Source organism: Ranitomeya variabilis, chromosome 6 (genome assembly GCF_051348905.1).
Source record: "Ranitomeya variabilis isolate aRanVar5 chromosome 6, aRanVar5.hap1, whole genome shotgun sequence".
NCBI lineage: Eukaryota > Metazoa > Chordata > Amphibia > Anura > Dendrobatidae > Ranitomeya > Ranitomeya variabilis.
In genome coordinates, this window is record NC_135237.1 from 345,218,460 (window position 1) to 345,245,216 (window position 26,757).

Here is a 26,757-nt window from a genome sequence, read left to right on the forward strand (position 1 = left end):
CAGAATTTTAATTTACTTGGAGTTATATTCTGTTGTTTAAGAAGTGTTCCCTTTATTTTGAGATGTATATTACAGTACTTTTGCTCTGCCCTCAGCAGGGCAGAGAGAAGTACGCCCGCAAAGGAGCTCGATGGAGGACACTGTGTGGATGCGTCATCCACATGAAGCAGGTAGAACGTTGACGCCCATCGGACTGGACCATGCCGTAGGTGAGTATAATAAAAGCTATTGTTTTGTTTTATGCAGAGCACATTAGAGACATATAAACAGAATTCTGTTATGCTCTAATAGAGGTTTTAAAGGTGCAGGCCCTACTTTACATGGGATAAACCTGGTGACATTGTGGCATACTGAATTGTGCCACAATTACCGTATATACTCGAGTATAAGCCAAGAATTTCAGCCCATACTCACCTGCTCCTGGCGCGGTCCCTGCAGGTCCCTGGTTCTCCGGGCGCTGACAGCTTCTTCCTGTATTGAGCGGTCACATGGTACCGCTCATTACAGTAATGAATATGGACCCGACTCAACTCCCATAGGGGTGGAGCCGCATATTCATTACTGTAATGAGCGGTACCATGTGACCGCTCAATACAGGAAGAAGCTGCCGGCGCCCGGAGAACCAGGGACCTGCAGGAACCGCACCAGGAGCAGGTGAGTATAACGGCATTTTCACCTGTCACACGTTCCACCGTCGGCGCCGCTCCGTCTTCCGCGCCCTCTGCAGTGACGCTCAGGTCAGAGGGCGTGATGACGCGATTAGTGTGCGCGAACAGTCAGTGCAGAGGATGCGGAAGACACAGTGGCGCCGACGGTGGAACGGGGAAGGTGAGTATAGCAAGTGCCGGGGGCCTGAGCGATGAGAGGTGAGTGTTTTTTTTTTTTTTTTTTTATTGCTGCAACAGCATATGGGGCAAATGTCTGTATGGAGCATATTATGGGGCCATGTGCAGAGTTATATGGGGCAAATATTTCTATGGAGCATCTTATGGGGCCATGTGCAGCATTATATGGGGGCAAATATCTCTGTGGAGCATCTTATGGGGCCATGTGCAACATTTATGCAGCATTATATGGGGGCCAATGTCTGTATGGAGCATCTTATGGGGCCATAATCAGCTTTTGTGCAGCATTATTTGTGGCAAATGTGTCTATGGAGCATCTTATGGGGCCATGTGCGGCATTATATGGGGCAAATATCTCTATGGAGCATCTTATGGGGCCATAATCCGCATTTATGCAGCATTATATGGGGCAAATGTCTCTATGGAGCATCTTATGGGGCCATAATCAACATTTGTGCAGCATTATATGGGGCATCTAATATATATATCTATAATATAACGCTGGGAGCGTCACTCTGTCCGAAGCCTTTATAGACTGCGCAAGCGCCGGCGCAGTCTGGACCCCACAGAGCGACGCTCCCAGGAGATCGCGGTATGCGTAAGCGCTGAACGCACACCGCGATCTCCAACGGAGAGGCAGGGACGAGCCAGGAGACGGAGGGTGGGTATATTTACCTGTCCCGTTCCACCGACGCGATTCCGGGCCATGAATGTCCCTCCCCCTGCTCCCGGAATCGGCGCCTGCGCAGTCCGCACTTTCCGGCGCCATTTTATTGAAGACACATTGCAGTGTGTCTTCAAGAAAATGGCGCCGGAAAGCGCGGACTGCGCAGGCGCCGATTCCGGGAGCAGGACCAAGAAAATGGCGGCGGAAATGAATCAGGTGGCGACAGCCGCCGCACCCAGCACAGCCGTCCACAGCCGACGCACCCAGCACAGCCACCGCACCCAGCACAGCCGTCCACAGCCGCCGCACCCAGCACAGCCACCCACAGCCGCCGCACCCACCACAGCCACCGCACCCAGCACAGCCACGCACAGCCGCCGCACCCAGCACAGCCGCCCACAGCCATGCACAGCCGCCTACAGCCACGCACAGCCGCTGCACCCAGCACAGCCACCGCACCCAGCACAGCCGCCTACAGCCACGCACAGCCGCCTACAGCCACGCACAGCCGCCTACAGCCACGCACAGCCGCCTACAGCCACGCACAGCCGCTGCACCCAGCACAGCCACCGCACCCAGCACAGCCGCCGCACCCAGCACAGCCACCCACAGCCGCCACACCCACTACAGCCACCGCACCCAGCACAGCCACACACAGCCACCGCACCCAGCACAGCCGTCCACAGCCGCCGCACCCAGCACAGCCACCCACAGCCGCCGCACCCACCACAGCCACCGCACCCAGCACAGCCACGCACAGCCACCGCACCCAGCACAGCTGTCCACAGCCGCCGCACCCAGCACAGCCACCCACAGCCGCCGCACAGACCACAGCCGCCGCACCCACCACAGCCACCGCACCCAGCACAGCCACGCACAGCCGCCGCACCCAGCACAGCCGCTGCACCCAGCACAGCCACGCACAGCCGCCCACAGCCACGCACAGCCACCCACAGCCACGTACAGCCGTCCACAGCCACGCACAGCCGCCTACAGCCACGCACAGCCACCGCACCCAGCACAGCCGTCCACAGCCGCCGCACCCAGCACAGCCACCCACAGCCGCCGCACCCACCACAGCCACCGCACCCAGCACAGCCGCCGCACCGAGCACAGCCGCCGCACCCAGCACAGCTACGCACAGCCGCCCACAGCCACGCAGAGCCGCTGCACCCAGCACAGCCACCGCACCCAGCACAGCCGTCCACAGCCGCCGCACCCAGCCCAGCCACGCACAGCCACCCACAGCCGCCCGCACCCAGCACAGCCACGCACAGCCGCGCCACATACAGCCGCCCGCACTCAGCACAGCCACATACAGCTGCCCGCACTCAGCACAGCCGCCCGCACTCAGCACAGCCTCCCGCACTCAGCACAGCCGCCCGCACTGATGGGGGCGCAGGATGGAGCAGCACGTGATAGGATGGGGGCGCAGGATGGGAGCACATAACAGGATGGGGATGCAGGATGGAGCAGCACATGACACGGTGGAGCAGCACATGACAGGATGGGGGCGCAGGATGGAGCAGCACATGACACGGTGGAGCAGCACATGACAGGATGGGGGCGCAGGATGGAGCAGCACATGACACGGTGGAGCAGCACATGACAGGATGGGGATGCAGGATGGAGCAGCACATGACACGGTGGAGCAGCACATGACAGGATGGGGGCGCAGGATGGAGCAGCACATGACAGGATGGGAGCAGCACATACCATGATGGAGACCATATACCAATATAAATGCTCACCACCCGGGCGTAGAACGGGTTCAATAGCTAGTGTATGTATGTATATGTATATATATATATCATCGTGATTACTCGCTAATCCCGCCCCATGCACAGTAGCTCCGCCCCCCCACATCACCACACATGATCCCGCCCCCACCCCATCACCACACATATTCCCCCACCCCATTACCACACACAATCCTTCTTCTCCCCCAGATCTTGCTGATCTTTCCGTTGGTGGCGTAGTGGTTTGCGCATGCCCAACAGCGGAAGCACTGCGCAGCTGAAGAAAAAGAGCGCGATCTGCGCTATTCACCGCTTTATCGCTGGCGGCGGCCATCTTCCTGAGGCCGCGCGTGCGCAGATGGAGCGCTCTGCTGTCTGGGGCTTCAGGAAAATGGCCGCGGGATGCCGCGCGTGCGCAGATGGATGTCAGGACTCTGAACATTTTTTACCTTTTGTGCATTACTGCCCTTTTCCAACATGGCGTCTTTGGTCTCATGTGCACTTGTCTTCCTGCTATAAAACTCCACCCCAGCCTTCAGTCTGTGCTAGATTACTCTGCTTTGCATCCAGCTCCTGATTACTCCCTGGCCTTGCACCTGCACCTGCTCCTGTGAACCTGTGTGGTGATCCTGCTACTCTGCTCTGAGTTCCTGCTGCATACACCAGTTTCCAGTAATCCTCCTTCATCTGCTGCTCGTGTTACTTCCATCTGCATTTGCTGGACATGTAAGCTGTTTTTGCTCTGCAAAACCTGAGACTATTAACCAGGCCTCCCTGGTTGAGCTAAGATATGATTTGAACTGCCTAATAGCATATCTATCTGTGTCTGGACTAAGTCAAGGATCTATTCGTGTCAAGTTTCCTCAAGTATAACTGTGCTTCATAGACTTTCTGTTTGTTTGCATCTACCTCTGAAGTTTCCTATTGACTGCTAAGCTGCGTTTATTATTTGCATCAAGTGTTGTGGACTTGAGTTTCTCTCTGCACCTGCTTGAATCACCGTGTGATAATATAAACTTTACCACTTATAAAACTGTGTCCTGTTGCCTTGTTCCACGCAAAGAGTCTCCTGAATTATCCCCTATAATTATTACAATGGAGATCGCGGCGGCCATTTTCCTGAAGCCGATATGCGAACTCGGCTTCAGGAAAATGGCCGCCGCGATCTCCATCTGCGCACGTGCGGCATCCCGCGGCCATTTTCCTGAAGCCCCGGACAGCAGAGCGCTCCATCTGCGCACGCGCGGCCTCAGGAAGATGGCCGCCGCCAGCGATAAAGCGGTGAATAGTGCAGATCGTGCTCTTTTTCTTCAGCTGCGCAGTGCATTCCGCTGTTGGGCATGCGCAAACCACTACGCCACCAACGGAAAGATAAGCAAGATCTGGGGGAGAAGAAGCGATTTCACCACTCCCATTTGACCAGACCACCTTGATTGACAGGCGAAAACGGCGACTTTGGTAAGGTATTTCGGCAGCATAGGTGGGGAATCAGGGTACACAAAATACACTATTGTCCAGCACAGCTCAGGCCCTATTTAATGGTATTTTTATCTCATACTGAAGAAAACGGGGTGACAGGCTCCCTTTAACTCTCTGATCACTGCAATCCATAGCTTGCGCATGATAAGAAAAATTGATTTCTGACGCCTTTATATGAACGCAGGACAACCTGTCTACACCTCCAAGATGCTGCGGGTCTCGGGGAACCCCCCCCTTTTTTTTTTTTTTTTTTTTTTTTTTAAACAAATCTTGAGTATTTTTTTTTTCACCACTTAAATAAAAAATAACCTATACATGATATCTGCGTACTTATACTGACCCGAAGAATCATAATTCCAGGTCCATTTTCACATTTAGTAAACATGGTAAAAAAAACCAACAACCTAAAGGACACCAGGGCTGTCTATTCACTAAGCCAGCTGTTAGGGTTACTGGAAAGTGACATTATATTATTCTTAGTATAATTTATTTTTTGTGAATACACTAGATAAAAACAAAAAATTACATATTTATCTACTTCTGTTATAACTAAAAAAAAGAAACCATTTAAAGAGAACCTGTCACCATGACCATGAAAATGTAGTCCTATCTCCAGGCACTTTGTTATAGAGCAGGGGTAGTGGAGTGGATTGATGTTGTGTTTTTTTTTGGTTTTTTTTAGAAATGATTAGAATTACAAGTGTTTCTCACTAAATTAGAATGTAATCAAAAAGTTAATTTATTTCAATTCTTCAATACAGAAAGTGAAACTCCTATATTATTTAGTCATTACAGAGTGATCTATTTCAAGTATTTTATTTCTGTTAATGTTGATGATTATTGCTTACAGCCAATGAAAACCCAAAAGTCATTATCTCATTAAATTGTGGCACTGCTGAGCTGTTCTGGAAGCCCAGGTTGCTTTGATAGCAGCCTTCAGCTCGTCTGCTTTATTGGGTCAATCAAGCAAAGTGATACTGTTGTTTTTAAATCAGGTATTGGTACTTTTTTCAATGTGGACAGGTGCCAAGTTTTGCTGGAGAATGAAATTTCCATCTCCAAAAAGCTTGCCGGCAGAGGGAAGCATGAAGTGCTCTAAAATTTCTTGGTAGACGGCTGCGCTGTCTTTGGAGTAGCTCCAGCATCCAGTTTTCCCCTTTTATCAAGACCAAAGGAGGAAAGAAATAGGAATATTTTTCAGAACCTGATCCAAGATAGAAATGACGCCATGCATATAGGGGTCAGAGTCTCAAACTTCTTTGCCTAGTAGCAGATGATTTCATCAGATCGGAGAATCCTGGAATCCATCAGGGAGGGAATAAAAATCCAATTCTCCTCTTACAGCCCACAAAATTTATAAATAACTTTCATTACATCTCAAAAGTTAAAGAAGGTTTTGATGTCCGGGCTCGAAGATCTAGAACCAGCTTATTTGACGTGAATGGAAGTTACCAGTGTAAGAAAAGAAACTAACACAGAAAAGGAGAAATTAAATTTGTCTTCTTGCAAACACGTTTCTCCTTCCCCCATGACAGCACCACGGAGAAAGGGGATCTGCCCTTCAGGGATAGGGAACCTACAGATAAAAGGGGTGGTAGCTCTCTCTCGCATCAGTTGGTTTCCTGCCCCTGATGGGGAATCTTCAGTAGGGCGCACCTGAAGAAAGGAGACAAAAAGAGACTGTGCGCAGGCCCGGCCAGACTGGTACAGGCAGCGGGGATCCCCTGTCTTGGCTGGTGTGGTATCCTGAAGCACCACTGCTAGCACGAGCGAGGGGAGAGCGCAGCTGCCACACCATATTCCAATGTTGAGCTTCCGTGGGACGTGCCAGTTACTCCCCTACCCTGATGATGTGGCCGGTGGGTCACATGACCAACAGAGGAACTTCCGGTATTGGAACCGGAAGAGAGACAGGGGACATGCCGGATGGCTTTTCATGTAAAAAGGAAGCGGGGGGGGGTGTGCAGTCTCCATAGGGGGAGAAAAAAATTATTTCAATACAAAGCCCTCTCCTTTGGCTTGTCGGTAGCCCCTCCCTTATATACCAAGCTGGTGGCAGAAGAAATGTGCACCTGAGGGAAATGACATCCTGATCGTCCCTTATTTGGACGACTTCTTAGTAATAGGCAGCTCGGTCCAACATTGCGGAATGCAGTGTAATTACATTCTTTAGTTAACCTAGGTGTGCTATTGAATCTAAAAAAATCAAAGATCGAGCCAAAGACAGTACAAGAATTCCTCGACTCCCAGAAACAGGAGTGTCGCCTTCCGGAGCACAAAAGGGAAAAGCTTGCAGGTCAGGTATTGAGGGCATCACAATACCCATCCATGACTATGAGAAAGGCCATGTCCCTGTTAGATTTCATAACCTCTTGTTTGCCAGCTGTTCAGTGGGCCCAAATACTCACTAAGGAACTTTAGTGGGACATCTTAAAAAATCAGATATAGAAGACCGGGCACACTCTCTTGAATTCAGTGAAGAATTTTAATGTGCAATACGTACAGTAGTCACATCACAAACGTTTGAGTCTGTGAAGACCTTCATCAGTAGGAAAATTGTCACTACTAAAGCCTATGGTAAAATTTGGAAAAAAATTCCTATCCACCTTGGGAGTCAGAGTCTAGGATGGGGTTCCAATTACGGCCATACTGGAGGTTTTACAAAAGGGTTAGAGCCGGGCCTTGCTACTAACACCTTGAAGGTTTAGATGGCCGCTTTGTGGGCCCTGTATGATTATGACATAGCAGGCAATCCTTGGATAGCAAGATTCTATTAGAGCTTCTGCAAGATCTAGGTCCTTTACCAACCAGAAATTGCCGCCATGTGATTTACATTTGGTCTTATCAGCCCTAAGGGGTCCCCCCTTAGAGCCCTTAAATTCCGCCTCAAGATTGTCCCTCCAAACAGTCCTTCTAGTGGCTCTGACATCAGCCTGTAGGGTGAGCGACATTCAGGTCCTCCCTTCACTAAAAATCCTAGAGGGCAGCGTTATTTTATGACCTGACCCTGCTTACTTGCCCATGGTAGCATCTCGGTTCCATAGGTCCCAAGAGGTAGTCCTTCCTTTTTGCTCCAACCCCAAAAATGCAAGAGATTTTCCATTTATTAGGCATACAAAGGTGTTTGGTTCAGTACCTAGCATCCACCCAGTGGTGTAGGAAGGATGGGTCTCTGTGTTCTTTCAGGGGCCTAGGAAGGGGCAAAAGGCCTCAAAAAGTACCTTGGCAAGATGGATAAGAGATGCAATGTCATTGGCCTACTCATCTAGTGGAAATATCGCCCCCAGAGGGTCTGAGAGCTCATTCTATGAGAGTAGTGGCAACCTCCTGGGCGGAAAGGTATCAATAGAACAGATCTGTAAAGCTGCCACATGGTTATCACCTTCTTCCTCTTATAATCACTATTGGACCAAGCCTCTTCTTCTGATCTAACCTTTGGGAGAAGGGTACTACAGTCTGTGGTCCCTCCGTCATTCTCTCCATGGTGCTGTCATGGGGGAAGGAGAAAGACATCAGTGATCTAATGATATACCGCAGGGGTGGGGAATCTTTTTTTTTTTTTTTTCTGCCAAGGGCCATGTGGATATTTATACCATCCTTTGGGGGCCATACAAACTCCAGCCACAAAGTACATCCTGACTCTGATCTTTCATTGCATGCCCTTCAGTGTGCAGTAGTGAATGTTGCGTGTGTTCACAGAGCAAGAATAAATTAATGAGCTAGTGGCAATCAAAATACAGCTGCCTGCCCAAGCACTGCGGTCCCTAAGAATCTGCCCGGGGGCCGGATAAAAGGTAATCGAGGACGGAAATGGCCCGGGGGACTGAGGTTCCCCATCCCTGATATACAGTAATGTCCCATCCTGGGACACTGTAAAAAAAAAAAAAAAAAATGAAAATATTTTAAAAAAATAAAAAATAATCCCCAAATGAACCAAAAAAAGTTTTTTTTCTCCAAGAAATACACTTATGTAAATAAATAAACAATAGAAATACACATTTGATATTGCTTTGTTCTTAACGACTTGCTCTATAATGATGTTCCACTAGTTAACCTCTTCAGTGAACACCGTAAAAAAAGGCAAAAAACAATGCTTTATCATCATACCGCAGATCAAAAAGTGCAATAAAACGCGATCAAAAAGAAGAATATAAATAAATGTGGTATCACTGTAATCTTGCTGACCCGAAAAATAAAACTGCCTTACCAATTTTACCAAATTTACCGGAACGATATAATAAAAAAAAAGACAACTAAAAAGCAATTCCTGAATTGCTGTATTTTGTTCATTCTGCTTCCCAGAAATCGGAATGGAAAGCGATTTAGAAAACGTCATGTGCCTGAAAATGGTACAAAAAAGTCAGCTCGTCCTGCAAAAAACAAGCCCTCACGTGAATCTGTAGGCCAAAATATGGAAAAATTATAGCTGTCTAAATATTGTGATGCAAAAACTAGTTTTCGCAATAAAGTATTTGTGTGTGACAGCAGCCAAACATAAAAATCCGATTATAAATCTGTTATCGCACCGACCCAAAGAATAAAGTCGCCTAATCACTTATACTGCACGAGGACAAATGTAAAAAGTAAAACCATTTCTTCACATGATGATTTTTTTTAATTCGGTCTCCCAAGGATCGCAGTTAGACTCGGAGCACATTTATCCTGCACTCTACACTGAGTGCTTACATTGGGATTTCCGTTTAAATCTCTGGCTCAGTGGTTAGCACTACAGCCTTGCGCTGGGGTCTTTGGTTCAGATCCCACCAAGGACAACATCTGCAAGGAATTCATATGTTCTCCCTGGGTTTGTGTGGGTTTCCTCTGGGTTCTCCGATTTCCTCCCACACTCCAAAGACATACTTCTAGGCAATGTAGATTGTGATCCCCAATGGGGACAGTGCCGATTAACCCCTTCATGACCTTGGGATTTTCCGTTTTTCCGTGTTCGTTTTTCACTCCCCTCCTTCCCAGAGCCATAACTTTTTTATTTTTCCGTCAATTTGGCCATGTGAGGGCTTATTTTTTGCGGGACAAGTTGTACTTTTGAACGACATCATTGGTTTTACCATGTCGTGTACTAGAAAACGGGAAAAAAATTCTAAGTGCGGTGAAATTGCAAAAAAAGTGCAGTCCCACACTTTTTTTTTTGTTTGGCTTTTTTGCTAGGTTCAATAAATGCTAAAACTGACCTGACATTATGATTCTCCAGGTCAGTACAAGTTCATAGACACCTAACATGACTAGGTTATTTTTTATCTAAGTGGTGAAAAAAAAATTCTAAACTTTGCCAAAAAAAAAATAAAAAATTTGCGCCATTTTCCGATACTCGTAGCGTCTCCATTTTTCATGATCTGGGGTCGGTTGAGGGCTTATTTTTTGCGTGCCGAGCTGGCATTTTTAATGATTTCAATTCGGTGCAGATACGTTCTTTTGATCACCCGTTATTGCATTTTAATGCAATGTCGCGGCGACCAAAATAACATAATTCTGGCGTTTCAAATTTTTTTCTCGCTACGCTGTTTAGCGATCAGGTTAATGCTTTTTTTATTGATAGATCGGGCGATTCTGAACGCGGCGATACCAAATATGTGTAGGTTTGATTTTTTATTTATTTTTTTTTTTTTATTTATTTTGATTGGGGCGAAAGGGGGGTGATTCAAACTTTTATATTTTTTTTAATTTTTTTTCACATTTTTCTTTACTTTTTTTTTTTTTAACTTTTGCCATGCTTCTATAGCCAAGGGAGGCTAGAAGCTGTCACAACGCGATCGCCTCTGCTACATAGCAGCGATCTGATGTTCGCTGCTATGTAGCAGAAAAGCAGGTGTGCTGTGAGCGCTGACCACAGGGTGGCGCTCACAGCTGCCGGGGATCAGTAACCATAGAGGTCTCGAGGACCTCTATGGTTACAATGTAGAAGCATCGCCGACCTCCGATCATGTGACGGGGGTCGGCGATGCGCTCATTTCCGGCCGCCCGGCCGGAAGCGCCGGTTAAATGCCGCTGTCTGCGTTTGACAGCGGCATTTAACTAGTTAATAGGCGCGGGCAGATCGCGATTCTGCCCGCGCCTATTACGGGCACATGTCAGCTGTTCAAAACAGCTGACATGTCCCGGCTTTGATGCGGGCTCACCTCCGGAGCCCGCATCAAAGCGGGGCTTCTGACTTCGGACGTACTATCCCGTCCGAGGTCAGAAAGGGGTTAATGTCTGTAAAGCGCTGTGGAATTAATGGTGCTATATAAGTGAGTAAAATAAATAAATAAAATCCCCCAGCGGAAGATTCCATATAATGAGGCAGATGGAGGCACTGTGGATGCCATAGGACCTGTGATCCGGCAGTGTCTGTCTTTTTAGGATTGAATAAGGGTATGTGCACACACGTAGAGTGATCCTCTGCGGATTTTTCTGCAGCGGATTTGATAAATCCGCAGGGCAAAAACTGCATGTTTTTCCTCCGGATTTATTGCGGATTTACCGCGGTTTTTGTGCGGATTCCACTGCGGTTTTCTATTATGGAGCAGGTGTAAAACCGCTGCGGATTCCGCACAAAGAATTGATATGCTGCGGAATGTAAACTGCTGCGTTTCAGCGCGTTTTTTTCTGCATGTGCACTGCGGATTGCGTTTCCCATAGGTTTACATTGTACTGTAAACGCATGGGAAACGCTGCGGATCCGCAGCAAAATCCGCAGCATGTGCACATAGCCTAAAAGTGCCGTCCTCCACAGTTTTGTACACTTCTGAAAAGGACAATGCTGAACAGAGGCCAGACAGTCCAGAGTAACTTTGTTGCCTCATTATACTGAAGAAACCTCCAATGGATCCAATCTGTCACGTCACTCAGAGATTTAGATGGAAACCCTGATGTTAATGCTCAGCGTAGAGCGCCGGATAAATGTGATCATAAATGTTATGTAAAATGTTCCCAATAAAAGCTTCAACTCAATCCACAAAAAAAGCAAGTCTTCACTCAGGTCTATCATTTGCTAATGGAAATACAGTGGACTTATACGTTACTGATAGCACAAAGGCTCTGGAAGAGCTAAATGGCTCCTCACCCCTGAAAAGAAATTAAGCAAATTCTCTGCATCCAAATGCCTCCCCCCCCCTCCTTCTGAGCCCCAGTGTGCCTAAACCACATTTAGCTCCCACATGTTTGGCATTTCTGTACGGTTGAGGACCCGCCTAATTTACAGGTGCGTGTCTCCAGAAGCATGAGCTGGGCATAATGTACTGGTCACGGCAGTCTGCAATTTTCACTCGGCAACATCCACTGCTGCTTGTTTCTGGAAAACATCCATGGAGTAAAAATCGTCATTCCATCTGTACATAAATTCCCAAAGGGTTATAATTTTCTAAATGGGGTCACTTGAGTGGGGGTTCTGCTTTTCTAGCACTTAGGGGCTCTTTATATGGAATCTGCAAACTATTCTAGGTAAATCTGCGCTCCTGCAGGCAAATAGCGCTCCGTCCCTCCCTAGTCTCTCTCTATGGCTAAGTAGTACTGTACATCCACATATGGGGTGTTTGTACATTCAGCAGAAATTGTGGGACAAATTTTGGTAACATTTTTACCCATTTCCCAGTATGAAAATGTAAACTTGGGGCTAACACAATCTTGGTGGTAAAAATGTAAATTATTTTACTTCACTGCCAAATGGTATGAAAGTATGTGATATATACCTGTGGTGTCAAAGTAATCACTGACCCCTAACTAAAGACTCTAAAGTATAACTTTTAATAAAAGAATTAAAAAGGGATTAGATTTAAAACTTGCACTTGTCAGTGTGCACCAATAGGATAACGATATACTGCTCTGAAGACAACCGTCTTTCTTTTATATAAATCTTGCGGTCCTATTCCTATTTAGTGACAGTATTCAGGGGTATGGTGCGGCCGCTACCTATATCCACTCAATTCCCACTACACAATCACTGGCAAGTGTTACTAAAACTTGCTCCTAAGCCTTCCCAACACGTTTCGCCAGCTAACTGGCTTCCTCAGGGGGTTGAGGCTGCAATGAGCTAAAAAGGGTACTGGATCTTTTAAGACCTAGGTTCTGATGTCATAGATGAGATCAACCAGTCACCTGTCACAAACGGTTGGCCAATCATAGCTCCTATTTCATCCACACATACCGGTAAAAAGTTGAGATAAATACCCAAAATATATGCCAAGGTATATGGAGTGATCCACCTCGATATTCCATAATGCCAATGTTTTAAATATATACTATAGAGGTGAGACACAACTGATAAATCACAATATTACACTTCCGTTGCGATACTACCTCCAATCAGGAGAGCGCTGCGGGGACACACTAAAGCGCCGCACATAGGATCCTAAAGCCAATCACGTTCTCCTTCCGGGTGTCTCGCACATGTGGAATGCTGATGAAAAAAACACTTCTGGGTGTATATTCTGACGTGTCTGCTGTTGTGCAGACGCGACCAGAAATAAGAGATACTGCGCATGCCAGGGTAAATACCTCGCAACTATGTAATCATGGAAACAGTAGTGCTACACATGTCAAGGTACCAAAACCCATGTATACACCGGAATGTAATCACATATCATACAGGAAACGTGCAAAATTATAAAGCGCTCACTGAATATAATTATAGTCTGATCCCAAATTACAATTAAAAAATATAGAATGGTGTGACTTATGGACATTTTCTGTCATAGGCCCATCAGTCACTTCAAATTGTTTGGCAAATTTTGTTATAAAAATGAGAAATCGCTGGTCAAGTTTTAACCCTTCTAACTTCCTAACAAAAAAAAATTGTTTAAAACATTGTGCTGATGTAAATTTGCCACAGACAAGAAATAAATCTCCTTACATTTTTGTACCAGTATTGACCAGTTTTGAAAATTGACCAGAACTTTGGTGTGACCAAGTGCTGCCAACAATATTCATCTTAAGACTATGTGCACACGATGTGTTTTTGATGCCTTTTTGCAGCGTTTTTTTTAATTCAATGACAATCCTGAAGTGTTGTGCACATGATCAGTAAATTTCTGTTCGTATTTGCAGCCTTTTATTTTCTGCAGCATGTAAATTCCTTTTGCGTTTCTGCAGCATTTTGTCATGTCGGACACTGTTCAGACCAGGTCGTCTGACAGACAGCGGTAATTCCGCGTTTGACCACTGTTTGCTCATTGGCGTCGGCTAGTTTTCGTCTGACTTCTCCGGGGTTAATTTATCTGATCCTCGGATTGGAAGCTGGGCCATGCCCATTTCTTTTAAATGGTTCTCCTGATCTTTGGGCGTCGCCGATTATAGCTTCTGTCTTATCCGTAGTTATCTCGGTCTGGAGTGGAGAGCAGGTTGTTGGAGAATCGTTGCTGGTGGTGTATTTTCCTTAGTCTTATTTATTCCTTCCTATATTTGTATTTATTTTGCCCTGCACATTTATAGTGTATTCCTGATTGACTGCGGCGTGGTGTATATTTTCCTTTATCCTTGTTTGTTATAATTGTGGGTATTGGTCTATTGCATTCACTGGGTGGTGGGCGGTGGTGTTCAGTCTAGGGCTGAATCAGGAGTGAGGGGAGGGTGGAGGCCTGAACATGCACACCTTCAGTGTAAACTTCAGGTAGAGGGTCAGACAGGGTTACCCTAGTCTGAGGGAAATTGCAGGGGCCCGGGTTATTGGCTCTCGCCCTCCTTGTATCCCCGTGACACATTTTTGACTAATTGACTTCAGTTGAGTCAGTCAAATCTGCACCAAAAACGCAGGTGTAAAAAGGTTTGCGTATTTGCTGCCAAAAACGCTGCAAATTGTCAAAGGGAAATGTCAGAAGGAGGTCAAAGTGTGTGGGCGGAGAATATGTGCATGTGTCTGTCTGTGTGTGTGTGTACCCATGCGACGAACAGCCCATAGTGATTGTACTTGGGCATCGTCTGATGGGACTACTACTTCTATCCAGCTACTTCTTTTGTCACATATAACAGACCGCATGAGCCGATGATGGGAGAATAGTCCCATCATCCGGAGCCTGTGTTCAATTGTAAAAAAAAATCCAATCATTTACATAATAACATAAATTTTCACATACAAAATACATACTCACCGAACTCCTAATTCCCGATGCCCGTGTCTGCTGCAAACAATAAAAAGATAATAGACCAACATATACTCAACTTTTTGCCATAGTCCATTTAGTACTGCGCTATTTCTGGGGCAGGTCAGAGCTGATGTTATTAGCATGGGAGGTGCCAAAATCCATGGTCCCTTCCCAGGCTATTAATATCAGCCCGCAGCTGTCTGCCTAGCCTTTGCTGGTTCGATTTTATAGGGGGACCCCATGTCAAATTTTTTTCTGGGGTTCCCCTGTAAACTAGCCAGTTAAGGCTAAGCAAACAGCTGTGAGCTGATATTAATAGCCTGGGAACCTTTGGCTATTGGCTCCTTCCCAGAATATTAACATCAGCCGTCGGCTTCCCACTGCTGGTTGTGTAAATTATGCGGGAGCCTACGCAATTTTTTTTTTAAATTATTTTTGAAAAATAAACAGATATTGCATTTGACGCAGATTTGACAGTTGCTGTTTTGTTACAGCATATGTAGCTTAATTATGTTAATGCTCCTACATACATTGGTGACTGTGTGTGTGTGTCTTTAATATTGATGAGGGTATTTGGCTGAAGAGGTTGAACATGGAAATGACATCACAATTCTTTTTTTGTAATCTTTATTTAGCTCTATAGATTTGCAAAAACGCATAAAAAACGCACCTATTTTCAGCTGCGTTTTTCTGCCAAGAGATGCAGAAACCTTGCGGAAATTTCCTCAAGCAAGTATGCAACGTGCGCACCTAGCCTTCTCATTCCAAAAAGGGTGATTGCAAGAAAAAAAAAAATCAGTTTTAGACATAAATGCAAGTACATTTATATAATGTATGCAATCTGATTTTCTGGATTTTATTTTTGATATTCTATCTCTCAATGTTAAAATTAAACTACCCTTAAAATTATAGACTGTTCTTGTCTTTGTCAGTGGGCAAACTTACAAAATCAGCAAGGGATCAAATACTTATTTCCCCCACTATATATGCTCCAAATATATTATACATTATGGTAAATGTTGATACATTTTGTGCATATAATGGCAACACATCATTCAAATAAACTAACTTTAAAAATAACCTGTATTATTGTCCTCCCACAGCCCCCCAAAGTGTTAACCTGAATTGCCTTGCCTAATTCAGTTATTTTAGACAATGGAAACACGAATAACACTTCATAAAACTGTAATACTATAGCTACCAATGAAAACCACACCAATAATAATATGCCCCTTTTTGATAACCGCACCACCAATGCAGGCATAAAAACTCTTCTGAATCACACTGTACAATTACAAATTATAGTGTGTGAGGAAATTTTCATCCTCATTGTGTTTGTGCAGCCACCCCATGTTACATACTGCCTCTGCTTGTCAATCCTTTGAAACTGTAGCTAAATATATTCTGAAAATCGGAGGTGCTTTTTCACACACATAGCTATCGTTACGCGCTGTGGCTGTTCTGGGTTGCTCGGTGTTTTCTTGATACAATGAACTGGCCTTTAAGACACTGTATTAACATGTACTAAATGCCTCTTTATTTTTTTTCCTAAACTTTATTGAACTATTTTTACGGTACATTGTTTTCTTGGCCATGTGTGCATGTCTCCTGAATAGGGAGGGGAGAGTATAGGCCCCAGTACACATATAACTGGTAGCTGTCAGCCAGACGATAATTCAGCCATCTCTCTAAACTCCCCCATACACAGGATCTTTCCTGAGTTTTGTACGAGAGCCTCTGCCAGACTTTCCCTCTCAGACCTTGGACGTTGGATGTCCAACAGCCAGATCCTTCTCTGCCTTCAGATTTTTGTTTTTCTGTACAGTATTCCCAAGCTTTTTAAGTGCTGCATCAGTTTTCTAATATCTCACTTCAATCATGTTTCATTTTAACCAAGATTAGATCCGTTCTGTGTAATGGTGCCCTATTTTTTCTCATTTAATACAAATTGTAATCCATTTAAAAAGAAAAAATGAAGATGTGGCACTCACCTGGTTGTGATGCAATAAAAGTCCTTTTATTTACCCAACATGGGATGAGGACATTGTACATAGGCGGCAGGTACATCTGAGGGTACAACAGTGATCAAGTAGGATGACGGCCGTTTCGCATACTTGCCGCCTATGTACAATGTCCTCATCCCATGATGGGTAAATAAAAGGACTTTTATTGCATCACAACCGGGTGAGTGCCACATCTTCATTTCTTATTTTTAAATGGATTATCTAAATTGACATATGATGTTGAGCACCACGTTGTTGGTGTGAATTGCCACCAAGGAAACGGTTAAAACAGACGCTTCATGGTCGGATTGCCATTCATCCTAGTGCCGTTCTACTAATTCTCTTATTATATTATACGAATTGTAAAGCTTTATTCTACTATAGGGGAAAGTGCTCTTTTTTTCAAGAATTTGTGAAATCTATTCTGTGGGGTCAGATCTGACTGCTCCCTACTCTCGTCCCTATGTATGCCTTGAGTGCTTACAACCCTTTTGCCACTTCACCAGTTGAAACCGCAAAAGCCCCCCATTCACTTTAAATGGCCCTTGACCGAACGATGACCAGAACTATCTCTGCTGAGCACTTCTGTGTCCGTAGGGGAGAACTACTGCTAAACATCACTGGCAGCAGCTTATCTCACAGAGAACAAAAGGATCATCAGTCCAAAATCGTACATGCCAGATCCTTAACTCCCCCGACAATCATTTTGAACCTTAAGTATCAGTTGATTGGGCCGGTGTTAGCCTAATTTGTATAGGGACCTTTAGAACCTTCCCTGAAAAATATTCCAGTGGAAGACATGCTGCCAATTTGTTGTTTAACATTTGATGCCATAGTGATAGGATGCCAAAATTGTGAAATTTAGCTCCAGATTGTTTTAAAATTTGCATTTTTCCTGGCATTTAAATCAAGACCAAATGCTACTTCCAAGCATTATTCGCTCGAAATCATGGTGGTTGCTGAGCTGAGCAATGTTCCATGAAAGACAGGCAACCATCCTATGCCCAGGCCGGCAGGTTTCATGCATTTGTCCTATTCTAATTCATATGACTTGTGCTAGACTTGCTAGACATCAGTAGGAGTACAGCAATGTCGCTCCACATCAAGTCAGATAAATATAATTTTATTTTAATCTTCTTAACTTATGCTGTGGATGTCTGTGTGTATTTCACCAATTGCAATGCAAAGTTTGAAATGGTGTGGCTTACCTGCACCATTTTCCCAGTGAAATCTTCAGCTGTATTAGCGGAGATGACCCATTGGAGCATACCCCTTTGAAAACTTACCAGATTTACATGGCCAAAGGGTTTCAGCTGTATTACAGCTGCATTTTTATGGCTTCTTTGCCTCATGGTTACTGCACCATGTGACCATACCCTTTCATCGGATGGCACAATCTAGAGCTACTAACGTGAGAAACATCTGTTTTGGCTCCATTCAATTTGTGTAGGAGGAGAGCCGCATATCAGCTTTTATTGTTTTATATAGGAGCTAATCTGCAATTCTGGAGCTGTGCTGTTTACATCCAGTAGCCACCATAGCTAGTAATATTTGATTGTTGGGGCTGCCAAGTGTCTGACCCCCAACGATCTGATATTGATGATGTATTTTTAAAGTTCGGCCATAAATGTTATAGGCTCAGACAATCGCCAATATATGGACTTCACATTAAGGCTTGGGTTACACGACCATAAATTCTCTCATCCAAGAGAATCTGGTCTATTATGCGAATAACCCTCTGATCAAACTCTGAGCAGTGTGATCCTATTCTTTCAGATGCAAGAATCTGAGCACACGGTTATGAGGATGGAGAATAAAATTTCTCCATCTTTTCCATTCTGTAAATCAACAGAAATCTGACATAACTCAGATATCAGCCAAGTGTAGTAAGATGATTGCCACACACCCATAAACTTGAATGAGCGAGTTTTGTCCGATTTACGCTTCAAATTGCAGAGTGCTGCATTTTTACCCTTCGCCACGACAGCACCCCACATGAGAGAGGGATCCGCCCATAGGAACAGGAAACCTACAGAATAAAAGGAGGCGGTCCCCTCTCCTCCTCAGTTTAGGTTTCCTGTTTCTATGGGAACCCGAAGTACCTGCAGTCCAAGAGGATTCCTGGGCCATGCACCCGCCTGCGTCGGTCTCTGTGGGAACGGCAGGGGCTGCGGTACCAGAGGCAGCGGCGGGGGAGCCACTGTTTGCAGCCTCCCCCCTCGTCTGATCGTCGCCATGGTCCGGGTTCGGTGCCGCTGGTCCGCCCGGATCCATGAGGACGCGCGCGCTCAGCGGCCGGCTTCTTATCCAGCAGCCGCCGCATGGTAAGGAGGAGCGGCGCGTCTAACCCGGAAGTCGCTGGAGCACTTCCGGGTTGGGTCCGGGGAGGCAGGAGATTCGGCGCCAGATTTAAAAGTGCAGCACTAGCGTCGGCCGGTGTGTGTAAGTATGGCTTCACCGGCCGATGTAGCGCACTTGTCTGCAACAGAGCAGTCTCCCAGTAAGGAGACAAGCGCCAGGAGCAGCACCAAAAGTGGAGATCGATCCCAGGAAAAGCGATCTGCCTCCAAACAGAAATGTCTTTCAGCTAAGAATCCGCCTCCAGAACCGGTACCTGTCAGCTTCACTGGGTGAGTTTTAAAAGAGTCTCTTCCCATATGCTGATATATGTTCCTCCTATATCCCCTTCCTCTAGACTAAGAAAAGGCCACATAAAACCAAACACAGAGAATGTGCCTTATGTTTACAACCCCTGCCGGACTCATATACTAAGAGATTGTGTGCAGACTGCATCATATTGACCTTACGACAAGAAAGCGTAATGACTCCGTCTGACGTTAGAGCCATAATTCGCGAAGAGATGCAGGGTCTGGCGCATACAAGTAGCACCAGTACCCATCAGCCTAGCAGGTCCCGATCTCCAGTAAGCTCGGAGTCAGAGGTAGTACAAAAATCCTCTGATGAAGAGGAGTCCCAGCCAAGTTCATCGGAATATGAAGGAGGACTTTGTCTACCAAATAGTAGTGTAGACAGTTTAATTAAAGCCGTCAGGAGCACGATGGGGTGCCCAGATGAGAAGGGAAAGAAGTCAGCGCAGGACATCATGTTCGCGGGGTTAGGACAAAGAAAACAAAGGTCCTTCCCCGCCATACCCACAATTAAGGAGCTGGTTAAAAAAGAGTGGGAGAAACAACATACAAGAGGATTCTTACCATCCTCTGCTAAAAGACGCTACCCCTTCAGTGATGAAGAACTTAATTCCTGGCAAAAGATACCAAAAGTTGATGCTGCAGTGGCTTCAACTTCTAAACAGTCGGTCTTGCCTGTGGAGGATTCAGGGACTCTAACTGATCCGTTAGACCGAAAAGCAGAAGCCTTACTTAAAAGGTCATGGGAGGCTAATACGGGGGCATTCAGACCAGCCATCTCTAGCACCTGTACTGCAAGGTCACTGCTAGTATGGACAGAGCAGCTGGAGGAACAAATTAGAAGTGGAGCTTCGAGAAATACAATTCTGTCGAAAATCCCTCTAATGAAAGATGCAGTAGCATTTCTAGCCGATGCGTCGGTGGATTCGCTACGCCTAACAGCCAGGTCTGCCGGCCTAGTAAACACAGCCCGGCGAGCACTCTGGTTGAAAAATTGGAAAAGGGACGCACAGGCCAAGGCAAAACTTTGTGTGATCCCCTGCCAGGGTGAGTTCCTATTTGGGAAAACTCTGGACGAGCTCTTAAATAAGGCAGGAGAGCGGAAGAAAGGCTTCCCTAACCAGTACCTTCCCTCTTACAGGAGAGCTTTCAGGAGACGCCCCTTCACCAGGAACAAACCTACTGAACAAAGGGAGCGCTGGGAGGCAAAGGATCCAAAACAAAGAGGTGCTCTGTTTTCCGGATCCTTTAACAAAAAACGTAATAAGTACTGTTAATTATGAAGTGGGCGGTAGATTGAAATATTTCTTTTCTAAATGGAAGTTGATAACATCTAGTCCTTGGATTCTGGACATTATTGGGAACGGATTAAAATTAGAATTTGATAGGATCCCTTGGGATTCTTTTATTGTAACATCTCCGAGAGGTCAACAACAACAAGAAGCTCTGGAATCAGAGATCCTGTCGCTTCTATCTAAAAAAAGTATTGATAGAGGTTCCCCGAGATCAAGAAGGGAGGGGGTTCTATTCCCCTTTATTCTTGATCAATAAACCAGATGGTTCATTCAGAACCATCATAAACCTCAAAAAACTAAATTCCTTTTTACGTAACCACACTTTCAAAATGGAGTCCATTAGTTCTACCATCAAGCTTTTGTTCCCTAGGTGTGTCATGGCCGGGATAGACCTAAAAGATGCTTACTATCACCTTCCTATACATGCCGAACACCAGCAGTATCTAAGAGTAGCGGTCATCCTGGAGGGACAGGTTCGTCACTTCCAATATGTAGCAATGCCATTTGGGCTTTCTATGGCCCCCCGCATTTTTACAAAAGTGATGTTAGAGGTAATGGCTCATCTACGCCAACGGGAAACTTTAATAATACCCTACCTGGATGACTTTTTAGTGATAGGGAATTCTGTGGCTCAATGTAAATTGCGGTTGTCTAACACAATCTCATCCCTGCAGGAGTTGGGTTGGATTATCAACTTCGAAAAGTCCAGACTGAATCCAGACACTACTCAAATGTTTCTAGGGATCCAGCTAGACTCCGTAAGTCAAAAAAGCTTCCTCCCGCATTCAAAGAAAAGGACTATACAGTCAAAGGTGTCAGAAGCAATAAAAAAACCCTACATGACACTAAGAAAGGCTATGTCCTTACTAGGATCATTGTCCTCATGTATCCCGGCTGTACCATGGGCTCAATTCCATACCCGCCAATTACAGTACGAAGTACTGTCAGCCCAGGGACGGGAAGGACACCTAGAGAGTAAACTAACTCTCTCTAGAGATGTCATAGAATCTCTATCCTGGTGGCTAGATATGGGACACCTTTCAGGGGGTGTACCGTGGATAGTAGATCCATCCAAAATAATTACTACAGACGCCAGCCCTATGGGATGGGGTGCACATATGGAGGATGACATAGTCCAGGATACCTGGAATCAGTCAGAATCATCATGTTCGTCAAATTGGAAATAATTAACAGCAGTAGGGAAAGCCTTAAATTATTTTCTTCCACAGATTCAAGGAGCAGATGTAAGAGTTTTCTCAGACAACTCCACCACAGTGGCCTATGTAAACCGTCAGGGCGGTACACGGTCAGGAAGTCTGATGACCATCGCAGGGGAGATCTTCCAGTTTGCAGAGACTCATCTTGCGTCCCTAACAGCCCTACACATCAGAGGAATAGAGAATACCAAAGCGGACTACCTCAGTCGAAACAGGCTGCGCCAGGGAGAATGGTCCTTAAACAGAACCGTGTTCAGACTAATAACAAGAGCATGGGGAGTGCCTCAGATAGATCTATTTGCCACAAGGGGCAACAGTCAGGTAGAAAGATTCGCTTCCCTGATCTCCATGGATCATCCAGACATGCTGGACTCCCTACATCATCCTTGGAACTTCAAACTGGCTTACGCCTTTCCTCCAATGTCTCTAATTCCGCTAGTGATCAGGAAGATCAGGAGGGAAAAAGCAAGGGTAATCCTCATCGCACCCTTCTGGCCAAAGAGACCGTGGTTCTCCTGCCTCCAGAGCATGTGTCTATGCGATCCATGGATTCTTCCATTGGACAGGGAACTACTGTTCCAGGGGCCGTTTTTCCACCCGCAAGTGAAAGGGCTTCACTTGACGGCGTGGAACTTGAGCGGCAGTTACTAAGCTCAAGGGGTTTTTCAGAACAGCTAGTAAAAACCCTGCTACTAAGTAGAAAAAGATCTACCACCCTGATATATAGCAGGGTATGGAAAAAATTCTTAGACTTTCATACAATACCATTCACTAAACAGGTTCCGATAACACCTATTCTAGAGTTCCTACAAAAAGGTAGAGAATTAGGACTATCAGTGAACACCTTAAGAGTCCAGATATCAGCGTTAGGAGCCCTATATGGATATAATATAGCCGCTGATAGATGGGTCTCCAGATTCATTAAGTCTTGTGAACGAAGTAACCCGGTACATATTCCCCGTCTACCTCCGTGGGATTTAAATCTAGTGCTAGAAGCCTTAACCAGCTCCCCATTTGAGCCTCTAGATTCTATACCTCTAAATGTCCTCACATATAAAGTAGCCCTCTTGGTAGCCCTGACCTCAGCCAGACGTGTTAGCGACATCCAGGCCCTATCAGTAGACCCACCATTCTTACTGATATTCCATGATCGAATAGTCCTAAAACCAGACCCCTCATACCTCCCTAAGGTAGCATCCACCTACCACAGGTCACAGGAAATATTTCTCCCTTCCTTTTTTTGATTCTCCTGTAACCCCTGAACAACATAAGTTCCACACCTTAGATGTCAGAAGAGCCATCCTAACTTATATAGAAAGGTGTCAAACATGGAGGGAGAGTAGGGCTCTGTTTATCTCCTTTCAGGGCCACAAAAAAGGACATGGGGTCACGAGACCTACCATATCTCGGTGGATCAGAGATGCTATCTGCTTGGCCTATACATCGAAAGGCGAGATTCCTCCAGTGGGTATAAAAGCGCACTCAACACGAGCCATGGCTTCCTCCTGGGCGGAACAAGCGGATGTCCCGATCCATTTAATATGTAAGGCCGCAACTTGGTCTACACCTTCTACCTTTTACAACCATTATAGACTTGATCTATCTTCATCTTCTGATTTGACCTTTGGTAGAGCTGTTCTTAGTACAGTAATCCCACCCGAATAATGACTCTCTGAAAGTCTCTCATGTGGGGTGCTGTCGTGGCGAAGGGTAAAAAGCCGGATTACTCACCGGTAATGCTCTTTTAATGAGTCCACGACAGCACCCATTTACAACCCTCCCTGATTATGCACAGCCCTTTCTTTAATTCACAAATAATGGTTGTATAGAGTTTTTAAGATATTTTGCTGAATAAGAATTAATACTAAAGCTTTTGCGGTTCCCTTTTTATACTCTGTAAACTAAACTGAGGAGGAGAGGGGACCGCCTCCTTTTATTCTGTAGGCTTCCTGTTCCTATGGGCGGATCCCTCTCTCATGTGGGGTGCTGTCGTGGACTCATTAAAAGAGCATTACCGGTGAGTAATCCGGCTTTTTTTTTCTTATGCTTAATTGGAATAAGAAAAAAAACATTGATCAGCACTACGCCATTACTGTCACAGCGGTTACTCGCAGGCCTCTCAGCGCTGCTTAACTCGCCGGCCTCTCAGCGCTGCTTAACTCGCCATACTGTTTCTACTAATGTCAAGCAGTCCTGCTGATTCTGCTTCGGTCGTGGTCAGTCTCTACAGGAATTTATCATTACTGTGTCCTGCAGAGATTAGGTTCCCCTGTCTATCCTATGCCAGCAGGGCCTATAATTGACATCCTCTCTGTCTCGCCCTTCTGTACCTTGCACCTGCGCCTCTGACCCTTCGGTCAGCTGCTGCAGACACTGGGACTGTCTTGGAGTGGTGACTACTTTCAGTCAAGCAGTGAGTGCTCGGGTGCTCCAAAACCCCCCCATCCATCTTCCCTCCACGTCTAAGCTTGCCACGCAGTTCTTCCAGCATGTATTTCGTCTCCACGGTCATCACTTCTACATAGTCTCTGGATTGTGGGGTCCAGTTCAAATCAAAGCCTTAGAGGGCCCCGTGCAAGCTACTGAATATCCAGCTGGACTTCTTTTCCGCATACCAATTGCAGACCAAGTACAATGGGTAAATCAAATCCTCAAGAGATACATTTTTTACTTTGTCTCTGTCCGTCAGGATGACTGGGTGCAACTACTCTACTTGGCGGACTTTTCCTACAACAATCACATTGTAGAGTCTTCTGGAGCATCTCTCTGCTTCATGGTATACTACTAGCTTCTTCAGTTGCCCTCGCTTATGTCTGCTTCCACTGGGGTATCAGTGGCTGATTTCTCTTATGGTGACTTCCTTCAGATCCTCCCTCCTTAAGGCTGTGTCCAGACAGTAAGAAGTTTGCTCCATGGCGTTAAAGTCTGGTTATCGTCTCTGAATATTCGCCTAAGTGCGGATTTCTTCAATTTTTTACCCCTGTAGATTTCTATTATGGAATAGGTGCAGAAACGCAGCAGATCTGCAAAAAGAATTGACATGGTCCTTTTTTTGAATCTGCTGCGATTTCTGTGCAGATTTTTCTGCACCATTAGCACAGCATTTTTTTTTTGCCATTGATTTACATTGTACTGTAAATCACTTGCGGATCTGCAGCATTTCTGCGTGGAAAAAAAGCTGCAGATCTGCAGAAAATCTGCATCGTGTGCACATAGCCTTAAGGTGCCTTCTTTAAAAGTTTGCTCCCCGGTACCTTGGACCATTCAGGATTCTCGGGCAAATCAACCCAATGTCCTATAAGCTTCAGCTGCCGCCCAATCATCAGATCCTGAATGCCTTCCACACCTCGCTCTTGAAACCGGTAGTCCTAAATAGGTTTCCCAAGGCCCGTACTGCTACCTCTACGTCTGTTGCTGGAGGTCCTTCTGATGTGTTTGAAGTCAAGGACATCTTGGACTCAAAGAAGGTTCGGGGAAGACCTCCTATTTGGTTGACTGGTGAGGTTTTGGCCCCAAGGAGAGGTCTTGGGAGCCATGTGACAATATCCACAACCCTGCCAGTCTCAAAAGGTTCTTTTGATGGTCTGGCCAAAAAAGGAGGGGGCGATACTGCCATGCCTCTCCAGCGCTGCTCTACTCACCATGTGGTTTCTCCTCACATCTACTCGTCCTTCTGAGCCTGCTTCATACAGCACTGCTGCACCTATATGTGGCTTCCATCTAGCCTTAGGGGGGCGCACCCGGTGTCTTCAGCATTTTATCCCTACTGTGTCCTGCAGAGATTAGTCAGTTCCTCCATTACGGAGAATTCCACCCTTGAATTAATATACAAATGAGGCTGAAGGGCTACTGTAGATCTGAAGCCACTGTCACTCCAGCTCTATTCCCCGCCTTGTGCAGCTGCCTCCTGCAAAGCAGCTGTCAGTCAAGCAGGAGAAGGTGGCACTAGAGCTAGAGTGACAAAGGCTTGAGATCTATAAATAGTTATTTAGCCTCATTTACATATTAATTCAAGTACTCAATTTTCTCTGTAATGGAGAAACTGACAGGTCATGTAAGGTATTGTTGGTATTGTTTTTGAAAGGCAAGCAGTCATGCTAGCGCTCAGTTATGGTAGATTAAGTGTATGCAGTCCTCATGCAGGTCCGCCCTCTCCAGGAGCCAGTGGTGCCCTGCCTTCCCCACATACAGTAATAGTACATCGCTCTGCATCGCTTTGCTGCACTTTCCCATGCAACAGGTAGTAGGCCAATGCTGACTGAGCTGCTTCCTCCTGGCTGCAGATAGTACCTTCCTTTTCTTTCATTGGTGGGAATGGGAAAGGAAAGGTGTGGCCTGTACCATTTATGGAGGAGTAGGAGGAGCATTCCTTTAAAGCACCCTCTGAACTTTTGTCAATTGAAAGACCGAATGCTCTATTTAATGCATGCACATTGAGTTGCACTAAGTGGAAAGTCTTGAAAAGCTGCACACTGCTACCAAGTCCTGAAAGACCAACTGCGTTTGCTTTAGAAATCTTGGGAGGAATTTCTTAAAGGTATATTCAAGAAAATAGCTGGGAAATATTGCAAATTGTTACACACCCTATGTTTAGGTAATAATGTTTTACTTTTTGAAAAGCGGGCATTGGCTTAGCAGGAGGGTGTGACCCCCTTACAGGCCATTGCATTCACTAACTTCCATCTGAACCTTGAATATATTATTACTAGATTTTTTCAGCCAGCTAACACTCGGCACGCTCATTGCTATCTAATTAACGCTGCTGGTGATTAAAGGGAACCTGTCACCCCC

General features: G+C 45.7%; 2 protein-coding genes across 2 annotated transcripts in view; both read left to right on the forward strand.

Annotated features, from left to right (window-relative positions):
* Positions 1–26,757, forward strand: part of HIVEP1 (HIVEP zinc finger 1) — a 311,461-nt gene that overhangs the window by 16,589 nt on the left and 268,115 nt on the right. The gene's annotated exons all lie outside the window — the stretch shown is intronic.
* Positions 20,743–25,643, forward strand: LOC143783280 (uncharacterized). Its single transcript, XM_077271691.1, has 6 exons — positions 20,743–21,222; positions 21,424–21,507; positions 21,979–22,287; positions 24,656–24,742; positions 24,849–24,862; positions 25,235–25,643. Exons 1-6 carry the CDS (start codon positions 21,079–21,081, stop codon positions 25,641–25,643), a joined length of 1,047 nt encoding a protein of 348 aa, XP_077127806.1. The 5' UTR covers positions 20,743–21,078.